Source organism: Rhinoderma darwinii, chromosome 6, assembly GCF_050947455.1.
Source record: "Rhinoderma darwinii isolate aRhiDar2 chromosome 6, aRhiDar2.hap1, whole genome shotgun sequence".
NCBI classification, from domain to species: Eukaryota; Metazoa; Chordata; class Amphibia; order Anura; family Rhinodermatidae; genus Rhinoderma; species Rhinoderma darwinii.
This window is the reverse complement of record NC_134692.1, coordinates 54,705,134-54,730,402: the sequence shown is the minus strand read 5'-3', so window position 1 is coordinate 54,730,402 and position 25,269 is coordinate 54,705,134. Positions and strand designations below refer to the sequence as shown.

The 25,269-nt window shown below is 44.1% G+C and overlaps 2 protein-coding genes across 8 annotated transcripts in view; one reads left to right on the top strand and one right to left on the bottom strand.

The window, feature by feature from the left end:
• The window catches only part of TMEM237 (transmembrane protein 237), a 31,311-nt gene extending 14,567 nt beyond the window's left edge, over positions 1-16,744 (bottom strand). The window contains exons 1-7 of the mRNA XM_075829760.1: positions 16,468-16,744; positions 9,747-9,778; positions 9,617-9,627; positions 9,450-9,512; positions 2,314-2,406; positions 1,755-1,875; positions 1,384-1,544 (exon numbers count right to left, since the gene is read on the bottom strand). Coding sequence (XP_075685875.1) covers positions 1,384-1,544; positions 1,755-1,875; positions 2,314-2,406; positions 9,450-9,512; positions 9,617-9,627; positions 9,747-9,778; positions 16,468-16,482 — 496 coding nt within the window. The 5' untranslated portion in view covers positions 16,483-16,744. The remainder of the gene's footprint in view (positions 1-1,383; positions 1,545-1,754; positions 1,876-2,313; positions 2,407-9,449; positions 9,513-9,616; positions 9,628-9,746; positions 9,779-16,467) is intronic.
• A 43-nt stretch (positions 16,745-16,787) lies between these two features.
• Positions 16,788-25,269, top strand: part of ICA1L (islet cell autoantigen 1 like) — a 38,068-nt gene continuing 29,586 nt past the window's right edge. For 2 of the 7 annotated variants that reach the window (XM_075829759.1, XM_075829752.1), the window contains exon 1: positions 18,036-18,057. In XM_075829759.1, coding sequence (XP_075685874.1) covers positions 18,041-18,057 — 17 coding nt within the window. In that variant the 5' untranslated portion in view covers positions 18,036-18,040. Of the gene's footprint in view, positions 17,110-18,035; positions 18,058-21,734; positions 21,858-21,964; positions 22,127-24,679; positions 24,796-25,269 lie in introns of those variants that run through there. The other 5 variants (XM_075829757.1, XM_075829758.1, XM_075829754.1 and 2 more) reach the window with 5 other exon arrangements.

Sequence of the window (25,269 nt, the reverse complement as noted above, 5' to 3'; positions counted from 1 at the left end):
TCCTAATAAAATAAAGTCCCCAAAATGCACAAGGTGCTCCTTCATTTCTGAGGCCTGTGTGGCAGTCATGTGGCACAGTAGGGCCACATTTGGGATATTTTTAAAAACTACAGAATAAGGGTAATAAATATTGAGTTGACTTTCTCAGTTAACACCTCTGTGTTACAGAAATTAAGCATTCAAGTTGAATATCTGCCCAAAAAAATGTAACTGTTCAAATTTCACCTTCACATTGCTTTAATTACATTGAAACGCCTAAAGGGTTAAATATGCTGTTTTGAATACATGAGGAGTGTGGTTTAAAAAGGGGGGGTTTATAATGGTATTGTAATATATAGACCCCTCAAAGACACTTTAGAACTGAATTGGTCACTAAAAAATAGATTTTGGAAATTTTCTAAAAAATGACTTCTAACCCTCTTAACATCTTATAAAAACAAAAGGGTGTTCAGAAAATGATGCCAACATAAAGTAAATATATGGAAAATATGAATTAGTAACTTGTGTTAGTAAAATGTGTGTTATAACGGTCATACAAGCAGAGAAAATAGAATTTTGAACAATTCAAATTTTCCCCTTTTTTTTTTATACATTTTGGTCTTTTTCACAAATAAAAAATGAATGTATCAATAAAAATGTACCACTAACATAAAGTACAATGTGTCATGATAGAACAATCTCAGAATGGATAAGTAAAAGCATGCCAAAGTTATTACTACATAAAGTACAACATGTTCTATTTTAAAAATGTCGCTCTGTCAGGAAGGTGAAAACTGGCTGAGCGGCAAGAGGTTAAAGAGGCTCTGTCACCAGATTTTGCAACCCCTATCTGCTATTTCAGCAGATAGGCGCTGCAATGTAGATAAGAGTAACGTTTTTATTTTTAAAAAACGAGCATTTTTGGCCAAGTTATGACCATTTTTGTAGTTATGCAAATGAGGCTTGCAAAAGTCCAAGTAGCTACATCGACTTACCTGCTAACGCGGATGCTGCTGCAGAATCAACTGAAGCCTCTGGTGCCGATACGATGCAGGACCTGTGAGTGACGTCACAGATCTGCACTGCCAGAAGCTGGGCGTTCTGAAGAGAAGTGGATGATACTTCTCTTCAGAGCGCCCAGCTAGTAAAAGTATTAAAAACGCCCCGATGTACGCACATAAAACACGCCCACTTGGACTTTTGCAAGCCTCATTTGCATAACTACAAAAATGGTCATAACTTGGCCAAAAATGCTCGGTTTTTAAAAATAAAAACGTTACTGTAATCTACATTGCAGCGCCTATGTGCTGCAATAGCAGATAGGGGTTTCAATATCTGGTGACAGATCCTCTTTAAAGTCGTGACATATTACAAACATCCCTGGCAGTGAATGTGTTAACTTACTATTCTTCTCCACAAATAATTTGGCGACAGGTTGGCTTGTTAAGGAGGGTACAATGAAAGCAGGATGCTGTTCTTGGAGTTTTATCTGTCCTTCAGGAATGATATCTTCTTCTTCTACACCCAGGTCATTATGAAATCCATGTTCTACCGGCCTAGTTTTCCTAGTAGAAAAGATAGATTTATGGAAAAGAATTGAATGCAAATCGATAGATCAATAACTTATTTTCTTGTTCAACGTTAAAACCCTTCTGCAAAATATGGTGCTTTTTAAAAAAAATAATTGACTCCAACTAGAAGTCTGCTTAAACAGGCAACTAAGCACTAATATTCTTATTTTGCTACACGTTATATTACAATATGGCGAAACTTACTTTGCTCTTCTGCGTGGTTTGCGGACAATTCCTTCATCAGAAGGCTGGCAGTCTACATCATTACCATTCTGTATAACTGATGAAATATTAAAGTTCTGCTTGGTGAAAGAAGTCTCCGCTTCTACAATAAAGTACAATATAAAAAATTTCAGAATTATAGATAAAAGTCTTACAGAATTACAATGGAATGATAAAGAACAAAAGTTATAATAGGTATATGCCACAAACGTCTGATAGGTGGGGTTCCAATTCTGGGACCCCATCTATTAAAAGAACGGGTCCTCTGCATCACAAGTTGGTTGGGGGCAGTCGGTAAGAGAAGGAGATCCTCAGTAGGGCTGGCTGCAGACGTATGAAGCCTACTTCATTATAGTCTATGGGAGTTACAAAGATGGCCGAGCAAGGCCACCCACTTGCACCTGTCAGACATTTATGGCACAAATCCTAAGCTGGAATACCTCTTTAAAGGTTCCTTAAGAGAAAAATTAACCCAAAAATGTATAGTGCAATGAGATACATTACTAGTAAAAATAAAACAAAACTTTATAATGCAGTTTACCTACAAGTTTCTTTTTTTTTCTTTTTCGTCTTTCAGGTGTAAAAGGTTCTTTACTTTCTGAGGTTTTAAAAACTGTGTCCTGTACAACATCCTCTGCAAAAAACACATATCATCAATATATATATACAACGATAAGCCATAGCATTAAAACCACCTGCCTATTGTGTAGGTCCTACTCGTCCTGCCAAAGCAGACCTGACGAGACATGGACTCTACAAGACATCTGAAGGTGTCCTGTGGTATTTGGCACCAAGATGTTAGCAGCAGATCCTTTAAGTCCTGTGTGTTGCGAGGTGGGCCTCCATGGATCGGACTTGTTTTTCCAGGACATCCGACAGATCTTCGATCAAATTAAGATCTGGGAAATTTGGAGGCCAAGTCAACACCTTGAACTCTTTGTCATGTTCCCCAAACCATTCCTGAACAACGTTTGCAGTGTGGCAGGATAAGTTTTCCTGCTGAAATAGGTCATTGCCATTGGGGAATACCGTAGTCAGGACGGAGTGTACTTGGTCTGCGATGATGTTTAAGTAGGTGGTACGTGTCAAAGTAACCTAGTAGGAAGCTGAGCATTACACTGCCTCCGCTGGCAGGCCTTCTTCCTCTAGTGCATCTCTTCCACAGGTCAGGGACAAGCGCACCCAGCTGTCCACCGGATGCAAAATAAAACATGTTCATCAGACCAGACCACCTTCTGCCATGGTCCAGTTCTGATGCACACGTGCCCATTGTAGGCGCTTTTGGTGGTGTACAGGGGTCAGGATGGGCACTCTGACCCATCTGCTGTTACGCAGCTCCAAACACAGTAATCTGTAATGCACGGAGTGTGCCGACATCTCTCTATCATAGCCAGCATTAACTTTTTCAGCAATTTGTCATACAGTAGTTCTTCTGTGGGATCAAAGTAGTCAGGCCAGCCTTCTCTTTCCACATACATCAATGAGCCTTGGGTTCCCATGACCCTGTCGCAGGCTCACCGGTTGTCCTTCCTTTGACAACTTTTGGTAGGTACTAACATCTATATACTGGGAACACCGCACAAAACCTGCCATTTTGGAGATGCTCTGACCAGTCGTCTAGCCATCACAATTTGTGCCTTGTCAAAGTCACACAGATACTTACACTTGCCCATTTTTCCTGCTCCCAACACTTCAAGAACTGACGGATCACTTGCTGCCTAATATTTCTCACCCTTTGATTGGCGCCATTGTAACGAGACCATCAATGTTATTCACTTCACCTGTCAGTGGTTTTAATGTTATATTGATCAGTGTATCTCTCATAACTGAAAACCACTTATTTAAATGCATGTATAAATGCAAAAATAAAAAAATGTCTGTTACCCCTGTCAGTCACAAATATCACCATACAAGTGCATATCCCGGAGATGTTAGTAACAGTTCAACGCAGTCCTTACATTTCATTAAGAAGGCATTAGTAACTGGTCGACATACATAACACATAATTAGAACCAAAGTAACTGGGAAGCTGATTGCATAGTAAGTATTAAAGGGAACCTGTCACCAGCATTCCACCTATTAAACCTGCAATACCGTAGCATGGCACAGGCCCAGAGGGAGAACAATTATATCCATACCATAACGGGGGAGGGGGGCAGATTGGAAACTGATACGGGACAGACATTGGCAGTCTTCAAGCGATTTTACTCGGATTTGTATGCCTCAAGAGCAGAGCACACGACTCAACAGTTGGAGGGGTATCTAGGGGAGATTTGTCTTCCCAGGTTGGGAGGGGAGGAGAGAACGACACTGGAAGAACCTCTCTCTCTCTGGAGGAGATACAGGCGGCCATAGGGGAACTGGCTAATGAAAAGGCTCCGGGGCCGGACGGCATCCCGGTGGAGGTCTTTAAGGAATATGGGGAGGAGCTAGCGCCTCAGTTACTAAGTACTTTGCTGGACAGTTTTGAGAGGGGGCGGCTCCCGGATTCAATGTACGAAGCTACTATTGTGGTTCTGCCAAAGGAGGGGAAGGATATTCAGCTGCCAGAATCCTATAGACCAGTGTCCCTGCTGACGGCGGATATTAAAATCATAGCAAAGGTATTGGCGCTTAGACTTTCTAGAGTAGTGGCCGGGGTGGTACACGGAGACCAGGTCGGCTTTATGCCATCTAAGTCGACAGCAGTGAATCTGAGATGGCTGTTCTTGAATTTGCAGGTGCTTCCGGATAATCCTAGGGGGAGAGCCATTCTTTCATTAGATGCGGCCAAAGCGTTCGATTGCGTGGAGTGGGATTACGTATGGTCAGTATTGGATAAAATGGGATTTGGTCCTAACTTTATCAAATGGGTGAGGCTGCTATACGTAGCCACTATTGCGAAAATAAGGGTGAATGGGGCCATCTCTGATCGGTTTGCACTGGCACGGGGAACTCGCCAGGGTTGTCCCTTGTCCCCACTGTTATTTGCGCTGGAAGTGGAACCATTGCCATGTGCGGTCCGACAACATGCGGACATACGGGGGTTGAGATATGGGGGAGTGGAGGAGCGAATCGCACTGTACGCGGACGATATGCTGTTGTTCATGGCGGATACCGAGCGCACCCTGCCATTAGTTATGGCCCTGATCAAACGCTTTGCGAAATATTCTGGATTACTCATTAACTGGTCGAAGTCTGCTCTTATGGTCTTGGATCCGGGGGCTGTGCAGCCTAGGGTGGGAGAAGTGGTAATACCGGTGGTCGCGCAGTTTAAGTATCTTGGGGTTCAGGTGACGGCGAAAGTGCAGGACTATATGTCTCTGAATGTGGTTCCAATGCTGGTAAAGCTAAAGGCCAAAGTGGAGGCTTGGAATAAGCTCCCGCTATCGGCTCTGGGTAGGACAAATTTGATCAAAATGATCCTAATGCCTCAGGTGTTGTACGTCATACATAATTCCCCGGTGTGGATCCCCAAATATTGGTTCAGAAGGCTGCATAACTTTTTTAGAGACCTAGTGTGGAAAAGGGGGGTGCCCAGGATTAAATTAGAGAAGCTGCAATTGCCTAAGGAGGAGGGGGGCCTGGCTCTACCCAATGCATGGGTGTATTACTTGGCTGCTCAGTGTCAGCACTTCTGGGGGTGGGAGCGGGAGGAAACCTGGGGGTCCTGTGCACGTATTTTAGCATATCTGGGGGGTGGGGACAATCCGCTGGCAGGACTGGAAGCACAGTTACAAGTTGTTGGCGAGTAATCGACCCACCCTGCTTCTAATGCATAAGGTATGGTGGCAATGCAAGCAATTGTTGGAGTTAGGGGAATGCAATAAATATACCCCACTTTGGCGGAACCAATATCTGTTGGAATTGTACACATTGGAAGGGATGCAGGGATGGGAATAGCGAGGCATTATTAGACTGAGCCAGTTGTACGAGGGGGATACATTCAAATCCTTTCAGCAACTAAGGGAGGGGTTTCAGCTGGACTCCCACATGAGCATTGTTATGAGGATAATGCATTCGTGGGTCTGTAAAGTACTGATGTATTCATTTGTTTGATTGCATAATGACCTGTAAAGATGTGGTTATGTGTTTAATAAACTTGAACTGATTAAAAAAACAAAAACAAACCTGCAATACCGTGTGGAAGTGGGTGAAAAAAAATTTTTATGTAACCTATGAATTATCTTCTTAGTCGGCTCTGTACCTTTAGTATTCAGTTTTTTAGTGTTCCCGTATGCTAGTGAGCATAAAAGAGTCATATCTTCATTCGAATAGTCATATCTTAATTTCTCAAGCTGACCCCTCCTCCCTACTTTTGATTGACAACTCCTCGCCTACCCCCAGCACACACGAAATCCCACGCTTGCGCATCGATGTCCTGTTCTAGTGCGTGTTCAAAACGGGACACCATAGCGGCACATGCGCAGTAACTAGATTTGAGGCCGAGAAAGGTATCGGACCATACATGACGCTATCTCAGAAGAGATTTCGCCATTCAGGGCGGGCCAGTTTTCGGCGGTGGGCAGGCATAAAAAGAAGAACGAACGAGACTGATGGATTATTATCATAAAAGGCGCAAAATATTTGCAGACCGTTCTTTACGGTCGGAGGAGTTTAGGAGCGGGGATAATGGCAACAAACATTTGACAGCAGCGGCCAGCGAGGGTGAGTAGGGTTCAATAGGTGAAATGCTGGTGACAGGTTCCCTTTAAAGCATATTAGATTCATGCAGAATATGGATCTGTAGATCTACAATCTGTGCAACAAAGCCCTTAGTAATCAGACTAAGAAAAAAAATTATATAATGACCGTGATATCACGGTGGACAATAGACAAACTTGTGCAAAGTACAGTACAAGAACCAGTGTCTTTCATAAGAAAAGTATTAAAAGCATTTGCTTCAAAATATTGTTTATGTGTAACGTCCACGGTCGCAGACCGCAGACTCCTATCATCCTGCAGACGTCTTCCTCCCAGAGATGCCAGCACATGCGGCCGTCCTGTCCTGCAGTGACCACTAGGGTGCGCACTTGAGCTCATTCCCGACCTTAAGGAGCCAGAGCACACACATGTTTTAGATTGACTGATTGCTCCCATGATCACCCCCTGGACTATAAGAAGGGCCCTGCCCCTTCCTTCATTCCCTGAGCTTTGTTGCAAATCCTCCCTTAGTGTCTTCCAGTGGTCCCGTACCTGTATCCCATGCCCCGTGCTACCTTGTTCCTGTGCCTTAAAGAGTTGGAGTTGTGTTGTACCACCAATCTGAGCCTAGTCATCGCTACTGTCTGAACCACCACAGGTACCCTTGCATGAACTATAGACTTTACTTGGTGACATTATGCATAGAGACAAGCAGCACCCCTCCATAAATATATTTATGAGGTGCAAGTTTTTTTTCTTTCCATTTTTCCAATTGCCCCAGACTGACAAAAAAGGGCAAATTCAGACATCTCCTGTACTAAAATACTATCTTCTCCGTTGAGTCTTGTGCATGGGGAATGGGGAAAAAAAGCTGAAAATGTCCAATAATCCAATGTGCTGAAACACCACAGAGGTAGTGGATGAGTAAGATTGTATGTGAAGACCTACATATTTGATGTCCTGAATTCAGACTCCTAGCAGTCTGGAAAATCCAGCAGTCCTGCATCATACTGGCTCCATGTATTTTGTTGTACAAAGATATAGAATTCTCCTGTGATGAGGGTCATAGTTCAAATCTGAAGAAAAATACTATTAAGTTGGCCATACAGATTAGATCAAAATCATCCAAAGCTGCGGATTTCAGACAATGATCTAATGTGTGCGGGGGTGGAACAAACGCCCTACAATGGCAGATGCTGGGGAAAAAGAACTTGTCCCACAAAAAAAAACAATCAAGGGAAAAATAACAAAAAGTTATGGCTTTTGGAAGGTGGGGAGGAAAAAACTAAAATGAAAAAACTAAAAATGGCGGCGGCGGTAACGGGTTAAATAAACAGGCACGCTCAGCCAAAAATGCTTTCTGTGCAGTCACAATTGGTGTCCTTTAAGATTTTAGGGGATCCATGCAACGTGGAATCAATCAATACAATGCACTGCACGGGATACATACACTGGTTATCATGCATCAGGAACGTGTCCGTATTGCCTATAGCTTCCATTTCCAGCTTTTATTTCTAAACTGCACTAAATTTAAAATAACACCCAAGGTGCATTGTAAAAGATTAATTCACGGTGCTTCCTATACACGTACATCTACAGTTTTATCGATATACATATATGTTCTTGAAGATAGATTTTATGAGCCAAAATAAAATCTATGTTAATTATAATAAAAATTGCTTCAACTTAGTGGATTATTGCTATCCTATTTTATTATGTAAATTGGAATCTCAATGGGGAATAGCAGGGATATATTGGGATGATTTTTTGCATATTCCAATCCTAGAATAACATCTATGCCTGTCAATGATAAACCACATGTAAATATTACAGCCATGCTCGGGTCGTACATGCCCCCCCCCCCCCCTCCACTGTCTGCGCAATGCAAAGAAAGTGTCCCCGCTACTCTTCAGGTGTCCCATACATTGCACAACAGTCAGAGATGAAGGGGGGCATGTACAAACCTCAGCACCACTGCAATGATTACACCGAGCGTCATTTAGGTCAGTGGGCATCGTAGAGAGGGAGGGCATTTTTTTTTTTTTTCAATAATAGAATTAGAATGCCCTCTTATGCTTGAAGTGGATCTGTCAGATATATATGCTGCCCTGTCTGAGGGCAGAATAAAGAGGTGACAGACACCTGGATTTAGCGTTCTATCACTTCTTAGTTAATCTGTCGTTTGGGAGAATTTAGAACTTATACTTGCACCATATGGCCAGTGCTGCAAGTATGAGTCCAAGTATATTCATACTCCTTCCTCGCCGTTGATTAACACTTTTCTCCCTACTACAGTGCCTAGGAAGAAAAGTGTCAATCAATGACTGGAGGGCGGGCGTAAGGCAGGGTTAGTGTGAATATATGTATATACTTGGATTTATTATTGCGGCGCTGGCAGAGCGCCACTGGTATAAGTTCTAAGTAGTTCTAGAAATCATTGTGTCTGTCACTTCTTTATGGCAGGGCAGCATGAATATGTGACAGATATAAGAGGGCAAAACAAAAAACCTGGCGGAAACCACTTTAATAATGAATTTGTCGCAGAAAAATCTGTGACTCTTATGAATGAATTACTTTTTTTCTAAAGAAATTAAGGTTCAGACTCTTAGGGTATGTTCACACGACAGCGTCCGTAACGGCTGAAATTACGGGGATGTTTTCAGGAGGAAACATCCCCGTAATTTCAGCCGTAACGGCATGTGCAGATGCTTGAATGCCGCGTCCATTACGGACGTAATTGGCGCTGCTATTCATTGGAGTCAATGAATAACGGCTCCAATTACGCCCAAAGAAGTGACAGGTCACTTCTTTGATGCGGGCGTCATTTGACAGCGGCGCGTAAATATACGCCTCGTGTGAACAGACAAACGTCAGCCCATTGCTTTCAATGGGCAGATGTTTGTCAACGCTATCGAGGCGCATTTTTCGGACGTAATTCGGGGCAAAAACACCCGAATTACGTCCGTAATTAGTGTGTGTGAACATACCCTTATGTTTTAGAATGTAAATACACAATATAAATAAATAATCGACATCAAAATCCATACCTCTTACCTAATGTACTACTTGATAACTTGGACTTTTTCTTTTTTGGGCGACTGATGGGAATTTCATCCTCTGGAGATAAAATATTTGTTTTAGAGAAAACAATAACAGTTTAAAATGATTCAACAAATTGACATGTATATTCAATAAAAGGATAAAAAAAGACTTTTACATACCCTGATATGTGCTTAAATGCCAAACGGATTCCAAACAAACATATGAAAAAAAACAAAAAACAAATAAAGTGAAAACAAAATCAAGGGCAGTAAATGTAGTGAGAATAAATAAACATATAATTCCATTTACCTTGGCATTGGTGGGAGGGCACGTGGTGGCGCCTGGATTTGAAAAGAAAAATATATATATTATAAGTACACATGCTTTCTCCTAAGTGTTGCTATAAATGAAGCAAATGGAGATGGTGCCCTCACACTGCACGTATAGTAACTTGATGCGCCCACAACGTGTCCATGGAAAGATTAAAAGGGCAGTGAAAGATCACCAGTTGTGTACCTGCCCCGAACACACAAAGGGATTTCCCATAGTCTCTGGAATATATCCAATCTAATCTACTACAGCAACAGTCACCAACCAACATCTAGTAAAAGGCGGCGACTACACAATCCAGCGCAAAATGATATAGTAAATGTAGAGCAGCAGCCTGATCACACAACATATCAACGTATACGCTTTCAATCTATAAACAATGATCAGATTTACACGTACGCCCTTTTCTTTCACAACGTAGAGAATTTAATATCGGAACGCTTTCTGCTCATCCACGGTAAAGTGTCATCTACGAAACGGCGCACGGTTACTTACCACTTGCCGTTTTCCCATCATCAAAAGTGTTCATGCAGAATGCAGGAGAGTTCCTTTACACAACACTGCTAACACAGATCTCCTTAATTCCCCCACCGAAATATCCCTCCAGATAAACTCCCGGATTACAAAGGTTAGAACCTTCTGTCCTTCATGAATAGGTCACAGCTTTTATACAACGCATAGACTAGACTGCCAGGATAACAATGACTGTGGTAGACGACACAACCCGTGGACTGGAAATTCCCATTTTAAAAGTACGCCACGTAGATTGCTAGAAAATTAAGATCTATTGTTGCGTTTGAGGTTTCCATACGAAAGATCGTAAAAAAAAAATGTACATTGTAAAAAAGGGACATAGTGCAAATGTAGCTTCCACATCTTACATCTTGTAGCCTCCACATCTTACATCTTGTAGCCTCCACATCGTACATCTTGTAGCCTCCACATCGTACATCTTGTAGCCTCCACATCGTACATCTTGTAGCCTCCACATCGTACATCTTGTAGCCTCCACATCGTACATCTTGTAGCCTCCACATCGTACATCTTGTAGCCTCCACATCGTACATCTTGTAGCCTCCACATCGTACATCTTGTAGCCTCCACATCGTACATCTTGTAGCCTCCACATCGTACATCTTGTAGCCTCCACATCGTACATCTTGTAGCCTCCACATCTTACATCTTGTAGCCTCCACATCGTACATCTTGTAGCCTCCACATCGTACATCTTGTAGCCTCCACATCGTACATCTTGTAGCCTCCACATCGTACATCTTGTAGCCTCCACATCGTACATCTTGTAGCCTCCACATCGTACATCTTGTAGCCTCCACATCGTACATCTTGTAGCCTCCACATCGTACATCTTGTAGCCTCCACATCGTACATCTTGTAGCCTCCACATCGTACATCTTGTAGCCTCCACATCTTACATCTTGTAGCCTCCACATCTTACATCTTGTAGCCTCCACATCTTACATCTTGTAGCCTCCACATCTTACATCTTGTAGCCTCCACATCTTACATCTTGTAGCCTCCACATCGTACATCTTGTAGCCTCCACATCGTACATCTTGTAGCCTCCACATCGTACATCTTGTAGCCTCCACATCGTACATCTTGTAGCCTCCACATCGTACATCTTGTAGCCTCCACATCGTACATCTTGTAGCCTCCACATCGTACATCTTGTAGCCTCCACATCGTACATCTTGTAGCCTCCACATCGTACATCTTGTAGCCTCCACATCGTACATCTTGTAGCCTCCACATCGTACATCTTGTAGCCTCCACATCGTACATCTTGTAGCCTCCACATCGTACATCTTGTAGCCTCCACATCTTACATCTTGTAGCCTCCACATCTTACATCTTGTAGCCTCCACATCTTACATCTTGTAGCCTCCACATCTTACATCTTGTAGCTTCCACAATTTCTGGGCCCTCTAGCTGTATAAAAGAAGGGCTCTAGGGCTGAATGCACACTAAGCGTATTACGTGCGGTTTTGCATGTGGCAAAACAGCATCGTAATACAGTACCAGCATAGGCAGTGAGATTCCAGGGAATCTCATGGCCACGCTGCGGTATTTTTCGAGACGTAAATTGAACCGCGGTGCGTATTTTAGAAACCGCGGCATGTCAATTTAGCCCGTGATTCCTATCTCCCTAGTTCTGGGGAAATACGCCGCAAAACCCGCAGCATGAAAACGCCACCATTTCTGCAGCGAAACGTAGAAACCGCACCGAAAAACACATAAAAACAACGCACATTTCTTGCAGTTTCCTGCCTATTTTCCACAGCAAAATACGCAACGCGTGCAATCAGTCTAAGGCCTTATTCACATGAGTGTATTTCACATGTGTGTTACACGCGTTAAAAAACGCACGCCACACGGATTTATGCAATTCAATGGGGCCTTTCAGACATTCAGTGTTTTTCACGCAGCGTGTGTCCGCTGTGTGAAACTCACTGCATGTCCTATACTTGCGTTTTTTGCGCATCACAAACCCACTGAAGTCAATGGGTGCGTGAAAATCACGGACAGCACACAGACGCACACCCATGTGCTGTGCATTTTTCACGCAACAGTTGCTAAAGAAATGATGAGAAAAAGAAAAACAAACGCGTGACATACGGATGACATACGCGCGTAAAAAAATGCAGACACGCACCATACACGGATGTCACACGGAACTGCAACGCAGGAAAAAACGCTGCATTTTTTTACGCGTGCAAAACGGACACGTTCATGTGAATAAGGCCTAAGGCTGTGTTTTCGTGGCATTTTTAGCAGTGTTTTTTAAGGGTCGGACAGATGTTACATTAAGTCTATAGTAAAATATAAAATGTACTACACAACTGTTTTGGTTTGTGCGTTTTTGAGGCAATTTTGTGGTTAGTGGCATTTTTTTTTCCCAAACGCAGCATGCTCTGCATATGGCGTTTTTTTCAGGCGTTTTTCCCACAGGCTATTCTATAGGACGCCAGGAAAAAAAAGAGCATGTTCAAATTGACATCAAATGAAAAATTCCACTAAAAACGCCTTGAAAAACACATGTAACATTTGAAAAACACTAGAAGCATATTTTAACGCAGTTCAAATTGTCAGAAAAATTGTGTGTGTGAAGGAGCCCTAAAAGGGCTGGGTGCTATTCTAACCATTGGGTGTATTTGTGAATTTCTGTCCACATGGTTGACTTGGCCTCTCATACGAACCATTACGTTAGCGAGAAAACATCAACACCTTAAGGCCGGATTCACACGAGCGTTGCGTTTTTGCGCGCGCAAACAACGCAGCGTTTTGCGCGCGCAAACACTATTTGACAGCTGCGTGTGTCATCCGTGTCTGATGCGCGGCTGCGTGATTTTCGCGCAGCCGGCATCATAGAGATGAGGCTTGTCAACGCCCGTCACTGTCCAAGGTGCTGAAAGAGCTAAATCTTTCAGCACCCTCGACAGTGAATGCCGAACACAACAGCGAAAAACCTGTTAAAAAAAAAGATAAAGTTCCTACTTACCGAGAACTTCCCGGCCGTTGCCTTGGTGACGCGTCCTTGGTGACGCGTCCTTGGTGACGCGCCTCTCTTGACATCGAGCCCACCTCCTTGGATGACGCGGCAGTCCAAGTGACCGCTGCAGCCTGTGATTGGCTGCAGCCTGTGCTTGGCCTGTGATTGGCTGGAGCTGTCACTTGAACTGAAGTGTCATCCCGGGAGGTCGGACTGCAGGAAGGAGACAGGAGTAATCGGTAAGTTAGAACTTCGGTTTTTTTTACAGGTTCGTGTATTTTGGGATCGCAAGTCACTGTCCATGGTGCTGAAACAGTTTAACTCTTTCAGCACCATGCACAGTGAATGTCTCCCGACGTCGCGGACCGGAATTTTTTTTGCCGAGTTCGGCCAAAACGAGTTTGGCCGAACCCGGTGAAGTTCGCTTCGGTTGTCGGGTTTCGCTAATCGCAAAGACACTCCGTTTGGATGTTCGGAAACAGAAAAGCACGTGGTGCTTTTCTGTTTACATTCATCCTTTTGACAGCTGTTGCGCAAACACGCAGTTCGCACGGAAGTGCTTCCGTGCGACATGCGTGGTTTTCACGCACCCATTGACTTCAATGGGTGCGTGATGCGTTGAAAACGCTGAATCAACGGACATGTCGTGAGTTTTTTGCAACGGAGCAACGCTGCGCAAAAAACGCTGCCATGTCTGCACGGCCCCATTGTCTAATATAGCTACGGGCAACGCACGTGAAAATCACGCGCGTTGCACGCGCGTATTTTACGTTCGTCTGAATAAGCCCTAAGGGCGGATTCACACGAACGTGAATTGCGTCCGTGCAGGCCGTGTGGTTTTCACGCGGCTCGCACGGACCAATAGAAGTCTATGGGGCAGTACAGACAGTCCGTGCTTTTTGCGCAGCGTTTGTCCGCTGCGTAAAAAGCGCGACATGTTCAATATCTCGGCGTAGTTTGCACATCACGCACCCATTGAAGTCAATGGGTGCGTGAAAACCACTAATGCCGCACGGAAGCACTTTCGTGCGAACTGCGTGTTTGCGCAACAGCTGTCAAAGGGATGAATGTAAACAGAAAAGAGCCACGTGCTTTTCTGTTTACAAACATCCACATGGCGTGTCCTAATGTTGGTGGCTGCGCGAAAAGCACGCAGCCGCGCATCATATGATGCTGCCTCACGGAGCTGGTAAGTGGCTTTTGCGCAGGCAAAACGCTGCGTGTTTTGCGTGCGTAAAAACATCACGCTCGTCTGAATCAGCCCTAAATGCTGCTTTTACAACTCTGTAAATAATTTGTGGTCCTTCTTTGATTTCCAGGGGACTGGGAGATCTCCGCTATTACATGGACTGCTCCCACTCATTGCTGATAATGTACATACAGTTTATAAAGAAAGCTGCAGTGGCATGAGACGAGTAACACAGTAGTTATGCAGGGCGGTGTTCCCAGCATTGGACCTTTCATTCTAAGTATTGGGGGGGGGGGGGGTCACTGCGGTTGGACCCCCAACTAGTCACTAAATATGCAGTAAATAACTGCAGATTTTAGCGATATGCCATAACATATATTGGTGGGAAAGCCTCTCTTAGGACATTTTAACCCAATATATGAAGATTTTACATGGTGATGGTAATACAGGACAGACACAGTGGGTCTGCATTAGGACTGTCCCACTGACCTAGGGACTGCGTTAAAGGGGTTTGCCCATCAGGGACAGTTATAGCATATCCACAGGATGTGCCATAAATGTCAGATAGATGAAGGTCCCTCCCCTGGGACCCGCACCTATCTCTAGAATCAGGCCCCCTAAACCCGGTTCTACCTTTCTCGGTTCCCGCTGCCTGCCGGCCGCTTTCCTGATTGCATGGTCGGAGATTACAAAAACAACGTAGCTTGTTGAGCTATGCTGTTTTCGAAATTCCCACAGAAGTGAATGGCAGTTACAGAAACAGCATAGCTCGCGTGCTACGCTGCTTCCGTAACTGCCGTTTACTTCTATGGGAGTTACGGCAACAGTAGCTCAGTGAGCTACGCTGTTTTTCTGATTACATAGTCTGAAATTAAGAAGTGGCCGGGGAGGCAGCGGGAACCGAGAAGGTAGAACTGGGTTTAAGGGGCCCCATTCTAGAGAAAGGTGCGAGTCCAAGAGGTGGGACCCGCCTCTATCTGACATTTAAATTATAAGTAATTTATTTATACCCCAAACTGCGCAGGGAAAAAAAAATCCAACATAAAACAAGTCCTCATATAGCCATGTCAATGAAAACATAAAAATGTTATCGCTGCTAAAAAGGCAGAGAGGCAAAAACTAAAAAAATGTAGCTGTGATTAAAGGGGTTGTCCAGCTTCTGACAACTGATGACCTATCCACCGGATAGGTCATCGGTGCGGGTCCGACACCAGGACCTCGCACCGATAAGCCGCTGAACTGGCCTGCGGGAACCGGATCTTGTGGTTCATAATGCTATGGACGGGGCCCGGAAACAGTTGGCTCCGTACATTGCAGTTACATAGTACACTGCAGCTCAGCCGCTATTCCATCGCCGGAGCCAACTGCTTCCGGCATGTACGTCTGGTGCACGGAGGCACCGAAGCAGCTGATCAGTGCGGAGCCCAGGTGTCGGACCCCCACAGATCATGTACTGATGACCTATCCGGTAGATAGGTCATCAGTTCTCAGAACCTGGAAAACCCCTTTAAGGCTTTTTACACTGGGCAGTTATTATTTCTACACTTTCACGCTATCGTAATAACAGCCCAGCGCAAAACAATAGACGATAAAATGTTTATTGTAGATTAAAACTAATCATCTATATATAAATATAATCATTCACCGTCTCATGCAAATGCAACTTTTTATTAGCCATATTGGTTCTCACCCAACTATCCCATAAACAGATATAAATAGGAAATAACGGAATGGGATTGTTCCAGACGGACAGAACGAGGAAAATATAGGCCTTATATTTACAAGTATTTTGTTTTTATTTTTTATTTTTTTTGGGGGGGGGGGGGGGTCAAGTTTTACAGTCGGGCAGGATCGTCGTCATACACTGTGAACGCCCCGTTATCTCCTACCAGTTGCACGCAGCATGCTACAATCCATTACAACAGTACATATGAGGAGCAGAATCGGCTCCTATGGTCATGCATCAAGTACAAGGACTATGGACCAGATATATCGCTCACCCGGGTCCCGTCCATAGTGCGATGTTTCCCCTACACCCGATCACTTGTAGCTGGAGGTACCGCAGACAGAAGCTTAGGAGCATTTATCCCGTTGTCATGAGAACATAGACACGGGACTACGTCCGGTATCACACGTGACTTCCGCTCCTTGCTCCCTCTGACAGTGAGCTGTAGAATGTACAAACGTGATTGGTCCACTCGCCGTTGTCTGTTTTCATTGGCTAATCCTCTTCATCTGCAGCGCAGAACTCACAGGGAAGTGTCCGCTCTAGGCAGTGTACTCCGGCAGCACCAGGCTGGTTTTTCCTACGCGTCGCTATATGCTGCGGCATTTCGTACGGCAAGTGTGACGGAATGGTTGTGAGCTGGTCCTTATCAGTGATGGGAAAGAGCCGACTCTACAGCAGCTGTCTATCCCGTCACTGGGAAATACATTTTTTGCCCCCTAGTGGTCAGGTGCAGAATATATAGTTTTTAGCCACTGATTTGACTAATCCTACACTCCAGAAGGGCCTGGTCCTTACCAATGATGGTAAATCGCCAGTTCTACAGCAGCGGTCTATTTCCCATCATCGTGTGTCCAGACCATTTTCCCCCTAGCGGTCTGGTCCTGAACTATCATAGTATTTAGCTGCTTCAAAGGTAGGACCTGGTCATTTTTTACTATTTTTTTTTCCTTGGATATTTTGAGTTTTTTTAAGTTGTATAATAAAGTAAAACAAGTAAACGGTAGAATATAAGGTTTTTTTATTTTTACTTTTTACTATTTATTTTTATTGTTTGCTACACAAATCCCCAATAAAATATGAATACGTTTCATTACGCGTCTTTTTCTGAGTGCACGGTATTGGGTGTATGGCTGGGGTTACAAAGCAATGGGAGTGGGATATATTAGGCAGCAAGTGAACAGTCCGTTTTCCAAGTTGAAGTGGAAGAATCTGAGCGATTTTGACAAGGGCCAAATTGTGATGAGAAGACGACTGAGTCAGAGGATCTCCAAAACAGCAGGCCTTGTGGGGAGTTCCTGGTATGCAGTGGTTAGTACCTACCAAAAATGGTCCAAGGACAGTGACACCAGGGGCTCCGGCCAGAGAACGGCAACATTCTGGCCAGGGATTCTGTTCATAGAGGGAGCCCCAATAGCATTAGCTACAGGGAGGGCTGGGGGTGGTGCTTTCTACGGGGGTGTATGGCACTAGCTACAGGGGGCAGTGTGTGACAATATCTACAGGGGGCAGTGTGTGGCACTATGTACATGGGGCACTGAGTGTGGCACTATCTACACTGGGTATTTTTACGCTACCAGTAGTGGTTAGCACATGTTGCCTAGCCCTAGTGATAAAGTGAGACATCACCTGCCTGTAAACAACCAGATGACCATAGAGAGGTGCCGGCCACCATAGTAGTTGTCAGCTAAACTAGTGCAGAATTTTTTGTTTGTTTTTTTGAATGCAGAAATTCTGGGAAGAAAGCCACGCCCCATTGGCCACTCCCACCAGATAAGTCACACCCCCCATAAATCACATTTACCAAAGAAGCCACACCCGAAGTGTCCATGGGAAAAAACCTTCAAATGTTGGCAACTATGGGGTATGGTGTCTGTATTGAAGGGAGAGGGGTATGGTGTCTGTATCGAAGGGAGGGGGCCTACCTTGGGTTAATGATTGGAATGCTCTGCCTGATTATTGAGAGCATTGGAGCAGAGATTTGACATCTCCTCTGTCCTCTTTCCAGCACTAGAGCTAAGAATAGCACAGAGTAGAGCTTCTCTTCTTAGTGGAACGTCCTGCTAGGAGCTGTGTTATAGCTTTAAGGTTTTGTCCACACGTAGCGGAATTTCTGCGTATTTTCCATCCGGAATTGCAGATGACAAATACCCAGCGTAAGGGTATGTGCACACGTAGTGTTTTTCAGCCGTTTTTCGGGAAGTAAACATCCCGAAAAACGGCTGAAAAATCGGAAGCAGAACGCCTACAAACATCTGCCCATTGATTTCAATGGGAAAAACGGCGTTCTGTTCCGACGGGGCGTTATTGATGTGGCCGTTTTCCAAAACGGCCGCGAAAAAGAAGTGCATGTCACTATTTCAGCCGTTTTTGGAGCCGTCTTTCATAGACTCTATAGAAAAATAGCTCCATAAACGGGCGTTAAAAACGCGACTTTGAATAAAAAACATCTGAAACTCAGCTCCATATTTTCAGACTTTTTTTTATTTTGTGTGTGCACATACCCTAAGCGTATGTTCACACGGCAGCCTCCGTTACGGCTGAAATTACAGAGCTGTTTTCAGGAGAAAACCGCTCCGGAATTTCAGACGTAATGGCAAGTGCAGGCGCTTTTCGCTGCGTCCATTACGGACGTAATTGGAGCTGTTTTTCTATGGAGTCAATGGAAAACGGCTCCAATTACGTCTCAAGAAGTGACAGGCACTTCTTTGACGCGGTCGTCTTTTTTACGCACAGTCTTTTGACAGCGGCGCATAAAAAAAAAGACGCTTTGGAGCCATATTTTCGGACGTAATTCGGGGCTAAAACGCCCGAATTACGTCTGTAAATAGGGTGTGTGAACCCTGCCTTATACATAAGCAGCAAACTGGGTGTGATTGAACAAATGTCATCCACATGCTGTGGAAAAATTCCATCCAGAAATTCACCTGCGGTGTGTCATTTTATTTCCGCAGTGTGTAAATTATTTTTACGGAAAGTGGACTGATTTCCAGATTTTTTTTCCCTATAGAAATGAATGAGAAACAACAATTCCACAGCACGGCATAATTTGCTGCAAAATTACTTACAGGAAGAAGAAATATCACTATCACACAGCACTTCTAAAAAAAAAAGGAACAAAAAACGGCAGCAAATTTTTTTCTTCAGCAAATCCGTTACGTGTGGACAAGCCCTAAGGCCACATACACACGACCTGTGAAAACGGGCACGGACGGCGCGGGCCATCCGCAATCACGGACCGTGCACATACAAGATGTGCATTGACTCTACTAAGTAGCCCGGATCACAAATGCGGCCCGTAAAATGACTTGTCCTATTTTTTTGCGGTCTGGGCTCCCATCCAATGCACGGACTGCGGAAACTTTCTTGCAGTGGGTTTATGAATTTGGTGCCTTTCTCTGTCTTTTTTTTTTTTTTTTTACATCACAACTATTTTTACACTGTCTTATTTTGCACCATTATTCATAAATATGACCCATTCTGTGGATTCAAATGTCTATCCACATCAATGTCCACATATTAACTGACTGGACTAGTGGCACTTAGGATATGGACATTGATTTGGATAAAGGTTCGGATGCACACAACGCGGGATATGTATCAAACTGGCCACGTAAAAAAACGCCCGTGAAAAAGAGGTGCAGGTCACTTCTTGAGCCGTTTTTGGAGCCATTTTACATTTTGACTCAGCGTGTGAACATACCCTAAAAGGGGTTGTACCAGATTAAAAAATATGGCTGCTCTCTTCCAGAAACAGCGCCACTTCTACCCATTGGTTGTGTTTCGTATTGCAGCCCATCCCGATTCAACTTAATGGGACTGAGCTGAAATATAAGACGACAACCCATGAATAAGAGTGGTACGGTTTATGGAAGAAAGCTGTTTTTCTAATCTCATAAAATCCCTTTAAGGGCGGATTCACATTTGGCGTAATTTTCGTAGCAGAAAAATCTGCTGTGGAAATTTACACCATGTATTCCTATGGGTGGAAAAAAATCTGCATCATATACATGGTATAAATTTTCACACAGAATTTTTTTCTGTTGCAAAATGTATTCTGTATGTGAATTTTGGATTCTGAATTTCATTATAGACTTCAATGCTATGCGAGATTCAGCACCAAAATCTGCAACACAAAATCTGCAACAGTAATTCTGTTGTACGGATTTTGGACCTTAGCATACCTCCCAACCGTTCTTCGCAGCGTAACGTACTTGTCTACTAGATTGCCCAGTTCTTGCCAGGCCAGTCTCTAGCATAGCCAGGTTTAGCTGTCTGGCATAGGAGGTCAGTCCTGATCCCTCCTGCTGAACGAAAGAGGGACAAGCTAGAAGTACTCATAGTGAAGTACCATAAGGTGGCCCCGGGACAGGGGGCTGTAGTGTAGGTTTTCGAGCAGAGACATGGGGAGTAGGTTAAAGGGGTTTTCCACATTCTGACAACTGATCCACTGTATAGGTCATCCGTATAGGATAGGTCATCGGTTGTCAGAACGTGAGGACATGAAGGAGATGAATTTACCTGAGATGAGCAGCGCTGGGAGAGGGGCCGCACAGAGATTAAATTGCTGTGACTAAAAGTTAAAGGGGTTGTACTAGATTGGACAAGATATCCATCCAGCTATCCAGGTGATGGCTGTCTGATCGCATTGACCCCCACCGATTTTGAAAACAGGGGTCCCGAGCCCCCGTTCCTCCTCATTGCACCCCCCCCCCAGAGTGAGAGAGCTTGAAAGAAGCGGTGGTCGAGCATGCGCCCGCCGCTCCATTCAATGTCTATGGGACTGACGGAAACAGCCGAGCGCTGTACTTGGCTGTTTCCATCATTCCCATAGGCTTTGATTGAAGCAGCAGTGTGCATGCAAGACCAGTGCTTTATTAACGCGGATAGGTGATTATTGTCAATTCTGGGAATACCCCTTTAAGTAGTCTTGCGGGTTGTTTAGGATGATAAATGGCTACCTGTGGGGGCGAGCTGGGGGCACGCAGGCTCGGCTGCGAAGTGGTGGTGATGCCAGGAGCAGTGCCCGGCATCGCAGTGAGGTGTCGCGATAAGTCAGACTCCCTAACTATGTTTCTGCTAAATAAGAGTGGCTGATCCCAAAAACGTTGCCATATTGGACTGTTTTGTGTTTATTGTTTTTTGTTGCTTTCTCGGGGGGGGGACACCTTATAGGAGGGAGGGAGCTGCAATGCTGTGTTATGTCCCTTCCTGGCAGAAAGCAGCAATGCAGAACTTATGGGAAGGAGTGTGTTTTATTCTTTTATAAAGATATTTATACAAGTTACTCAGTTCATAGGGTGGACTCCCCCGGCACACTCACGCGTAACTTATGCATAGAAGAATGTGAATAACATCTTACACTCCTTAAAAGCAAGCAACTATGCCATAACACACATTTACTTCCAAACGAATGTCTAAATATAGAAAACTACCCTCCATATCTCATACAATGAAACAGCGAACTATAATGCCGATGAACGCTATATCCTGGTTGCTATGGACTACACTTTCAGACACTTCCCGTTAATGGACGGTGGCCGACAGGGAAATATAGCGCATGCGTACTCGGGTTTCCAGTGCGCTCCTTCATCCCCGTTTGTTTGCTCTTGGACAGGTGTGTCTTATCGAAGGTCCATAGACTCTCGCCTGGAGACACCACTGGTAAGATCCCTCTTAATTTACGGTAAACATTTCATCGCTGTTAATGCGCTGCCAACCATTTTAAAGGCCGGTACCCGGGGTGGTTGTCATGGCAACTGATGAGAGCCGAGGCTGGTGATGGAGGAAGGTGCCCCCCGCAGCGCACAGTCACCTTAATTACAAGGGCTCTCGCTCGATCAACTCTTAATCTGCACTTCTTCCCAAACAAAGTGTATATAAACCTAATCCACTGATTCCCTGCACTGCTGGTGTAAAGGCCCCGGGATATGGTAAATACAATCCTGTCCTCATGGTTCAGTGTTTTTCAGCATCTCTGGATATTCGCATCAGGCGCTTTTAGGTCACAGGGTCTTTTATTAAACGTGGCGCACGAGAGAAATCACTAAATGCTTTAACTAGCGGCATCGTTGGTTGCTATGAACAGATATTGACCCTTTGCTGCCCTGATAAATTGGATCTCTTTGTCTAAAAATAAATGTTTACGTTCCAGTCAAGAAGTGGTTAACCATTTCTGTAGCGGAGCAGGAGGGTTATCTGCCGATTTTATATGTGGTCCGTTCCTTTATATTATTGGGTTAGGGAGGTGCCCCCACCCTATGAGGTTCACTGGGAGGTGCCCCCACCCTATGAGGTTCACTGGGAGGTGCCCCCACCCTATGAGGTTCACTGGGAGGTGCCCCCACCCTATGAGGTTCACTGGGAGGTGCCCCCACCCTATGAGGTTCACTGGGAGGTGCCCCCACCCTATGAGGTTCACTGGGAGGTGCCCCCACCCTATGAGGTTCACTGGGAGGTGCCCCCACCCTATGAGGTTCACTTCGCAGTTGCACCTGGCATCTGAAAGAAAATATTCTATTTATATCTTATCCTAATATATCGTATTTTTAACCGGTTCAGGCACAGTCCCCCCCCCCCGTCGTCCCCCCCCGTGGAATAATGCAGGTTTCTCTTATTGTTTTTATACCCAATTTTTGCTTTTTCAGAATTTTTAGGCTTATAGTTTGAAAAAAATAGTAAAAAAAAAAAATGCTTTTTTTTGCATTGTAGCGAATTTTTTCTGCTAATGATCTAGTATTACCCTTCAATTATTTTTATTTGTGATCGTCAATGTCTACCTTAAATTTTGATTTAATATAATTTTTGTTCAATTTATTTTTGCTTTTCTTGTATTTTTTTTATTCTTATGGTCTGTCCTTTAAAAGTTAAGAAAAGACCACTAGGGGAATTTATTATTTCCATATTTTATTTTTACACTATACTTTTCTACTGTACCGGCGTGTTTATATCAGCGTTAGATTCCGTCAGACCTTTCCATCGGAGGAACCCATCAACAGAAAGGCAAATGGAAGCCATATCGTCCTTTTGCATTACCATTGATTTCAATGGTAATGTTTCCATTGCTAATGGTTTCAGTTTTTTTTGTCTGAAAACAATACCGTAATCGACTGCTCTATTGATTCTGCCAAAACAACGGAAACCTTACGGTACAGAGACAAACGTAAACCATTAGCGACTAAAGTAATTCAAACGGATGCTATGGCTTCCGTTTGCCTTTCCGTTGAAGGGTTCCTGCAACGGAAAAGTCTGACAGAACCTAACGCTGATGTGAACAGGCCCTTAGGGCTGTTCTGGGTCTAGTTAAACCATGCAGCAGCCTCTTACTACCAGCATCCCGGCGATCGTGTGACCACTCACATGGTCACCGGGACCAATAGAGACAGCGGCCTCGGTTCTATACACCTATATGGCACGGGATTTAAGGACCAGGACCACCCGCTGTAAATAAATCGTGGATGTCCTGAATTAGTTAAAAATCATCCATTAGACAGATCGGAACTGAACTGGTCAGTAGGTTTGGGTCACTAAACCATGCACATGCCTTTATGCAGCTGAAATTTAGTGTCTCAAACCTGCGTCAAAAATGGACGTTTCGGGAATAGATAGTAAAGTAAATGAGAACTTACCAAGATGAGACCAGGGGTGGCATCACCTGCATGCGCATTGCCCACATAAAGTTGAGGACAGTACTGTCCCGGGCTTCATGTGAACAATACGTTTGCACCCAATGCCGCTGTACTCCTTACCCGGACTTCTTTCGGTAACTTGTAATTTACTTCAGTAACTATTCCCTAAATGTCCGGCTTCGAGGTTGGCAGGTTTGGAACACTAAACCCGAGCTACATAACGACATGCGGTTTAGTGGCTCCAAACCTACTGACCGGTCCCTTTTATGGCATATCAAACGTAATACTTTTTTTGACGCATCTCTTAGACAGAACTATCACAAAACAAATATGCCAAAGCCATTATATTTGCAACATTGCAAGCATAATACAGGCACAATTAGACCCACGGTTAGACTGGAACTTGCCCCCATAAACGGGGCACAAAAATACAACCATATTACGCTAGTGTGTAAAGGACCCTGCCCGACTGCACACAGAGTCTATGGGTCTGTATTATGGAGCTGTGAGCACTCCGGGTGCCATCGTATGGTGCCTATGGAAGCAATGCTTCTAAGAGAGAGAACCTCTGTAATAACGCATGCCACCATTTTTCTTCTCTCGAATTGCATATAAATCTGTGAGGAAAAACACTCTGTGTAAAATTTGTAGCATACAGGAATATAGTGCCTGCCGTTAGCAGTCTTATTATGGATTTGTATAACACGGCCATTTGTACAAGACGTGCATGACACACTGATATTACATTTTCTCCATAGGATGCGCTATATCTGGATTATTTAGCATACCATCCGTGTATTGTAGGATATAGGTTGAACTTGTATCTAATAGGAGCCATTTTTTTATTTATATTTGCAGAATATGATAGTGCAAGCATCAATATTATTTCAAAAACAAGCAGCGAAAAAAGTGATATAAAGCAAACTGCTGTGGGCAACTCGCCCGACTATTGTATAAGTTGTCCAGTGAAGCCGGTATGCACATTTTATATCAAGTATATAGAGAAAATGTATGGACTAACACAAGTATTAGAGCAGAGTTAATGGGTGTTGTAGAGGCCGCAATCCTAAATGGCCTTCATACTTCTGGGGCCCCTTAGTGCACCCACATAAGGAAGCAGGATTACTACTTCTTCTCAGGCCGCTGCACACGGGATGGAAATGGCACAAATTTTTAATGCAAACTTTTCGTGAGTTCAATCCACAGTGGATTACAGTCCCGGTCATGTGGAGGAGAATTGGATAAATCTCATCCACATGCTGCAGTACATGTTGCAGATTTTCAAATGTTCACAGCGGATTTTACCCTCCTGGGTGCCCACACACACGTAGATTTGTTGGGGATTTTCCACAGAATTCTCTCATTTCAATGCTGAAAATATTCAGCAGCATGTGGATGAGATTTTATTAAGGGTAAATCCAAACAGAGCGGGTCTGACCCGGTCGTGA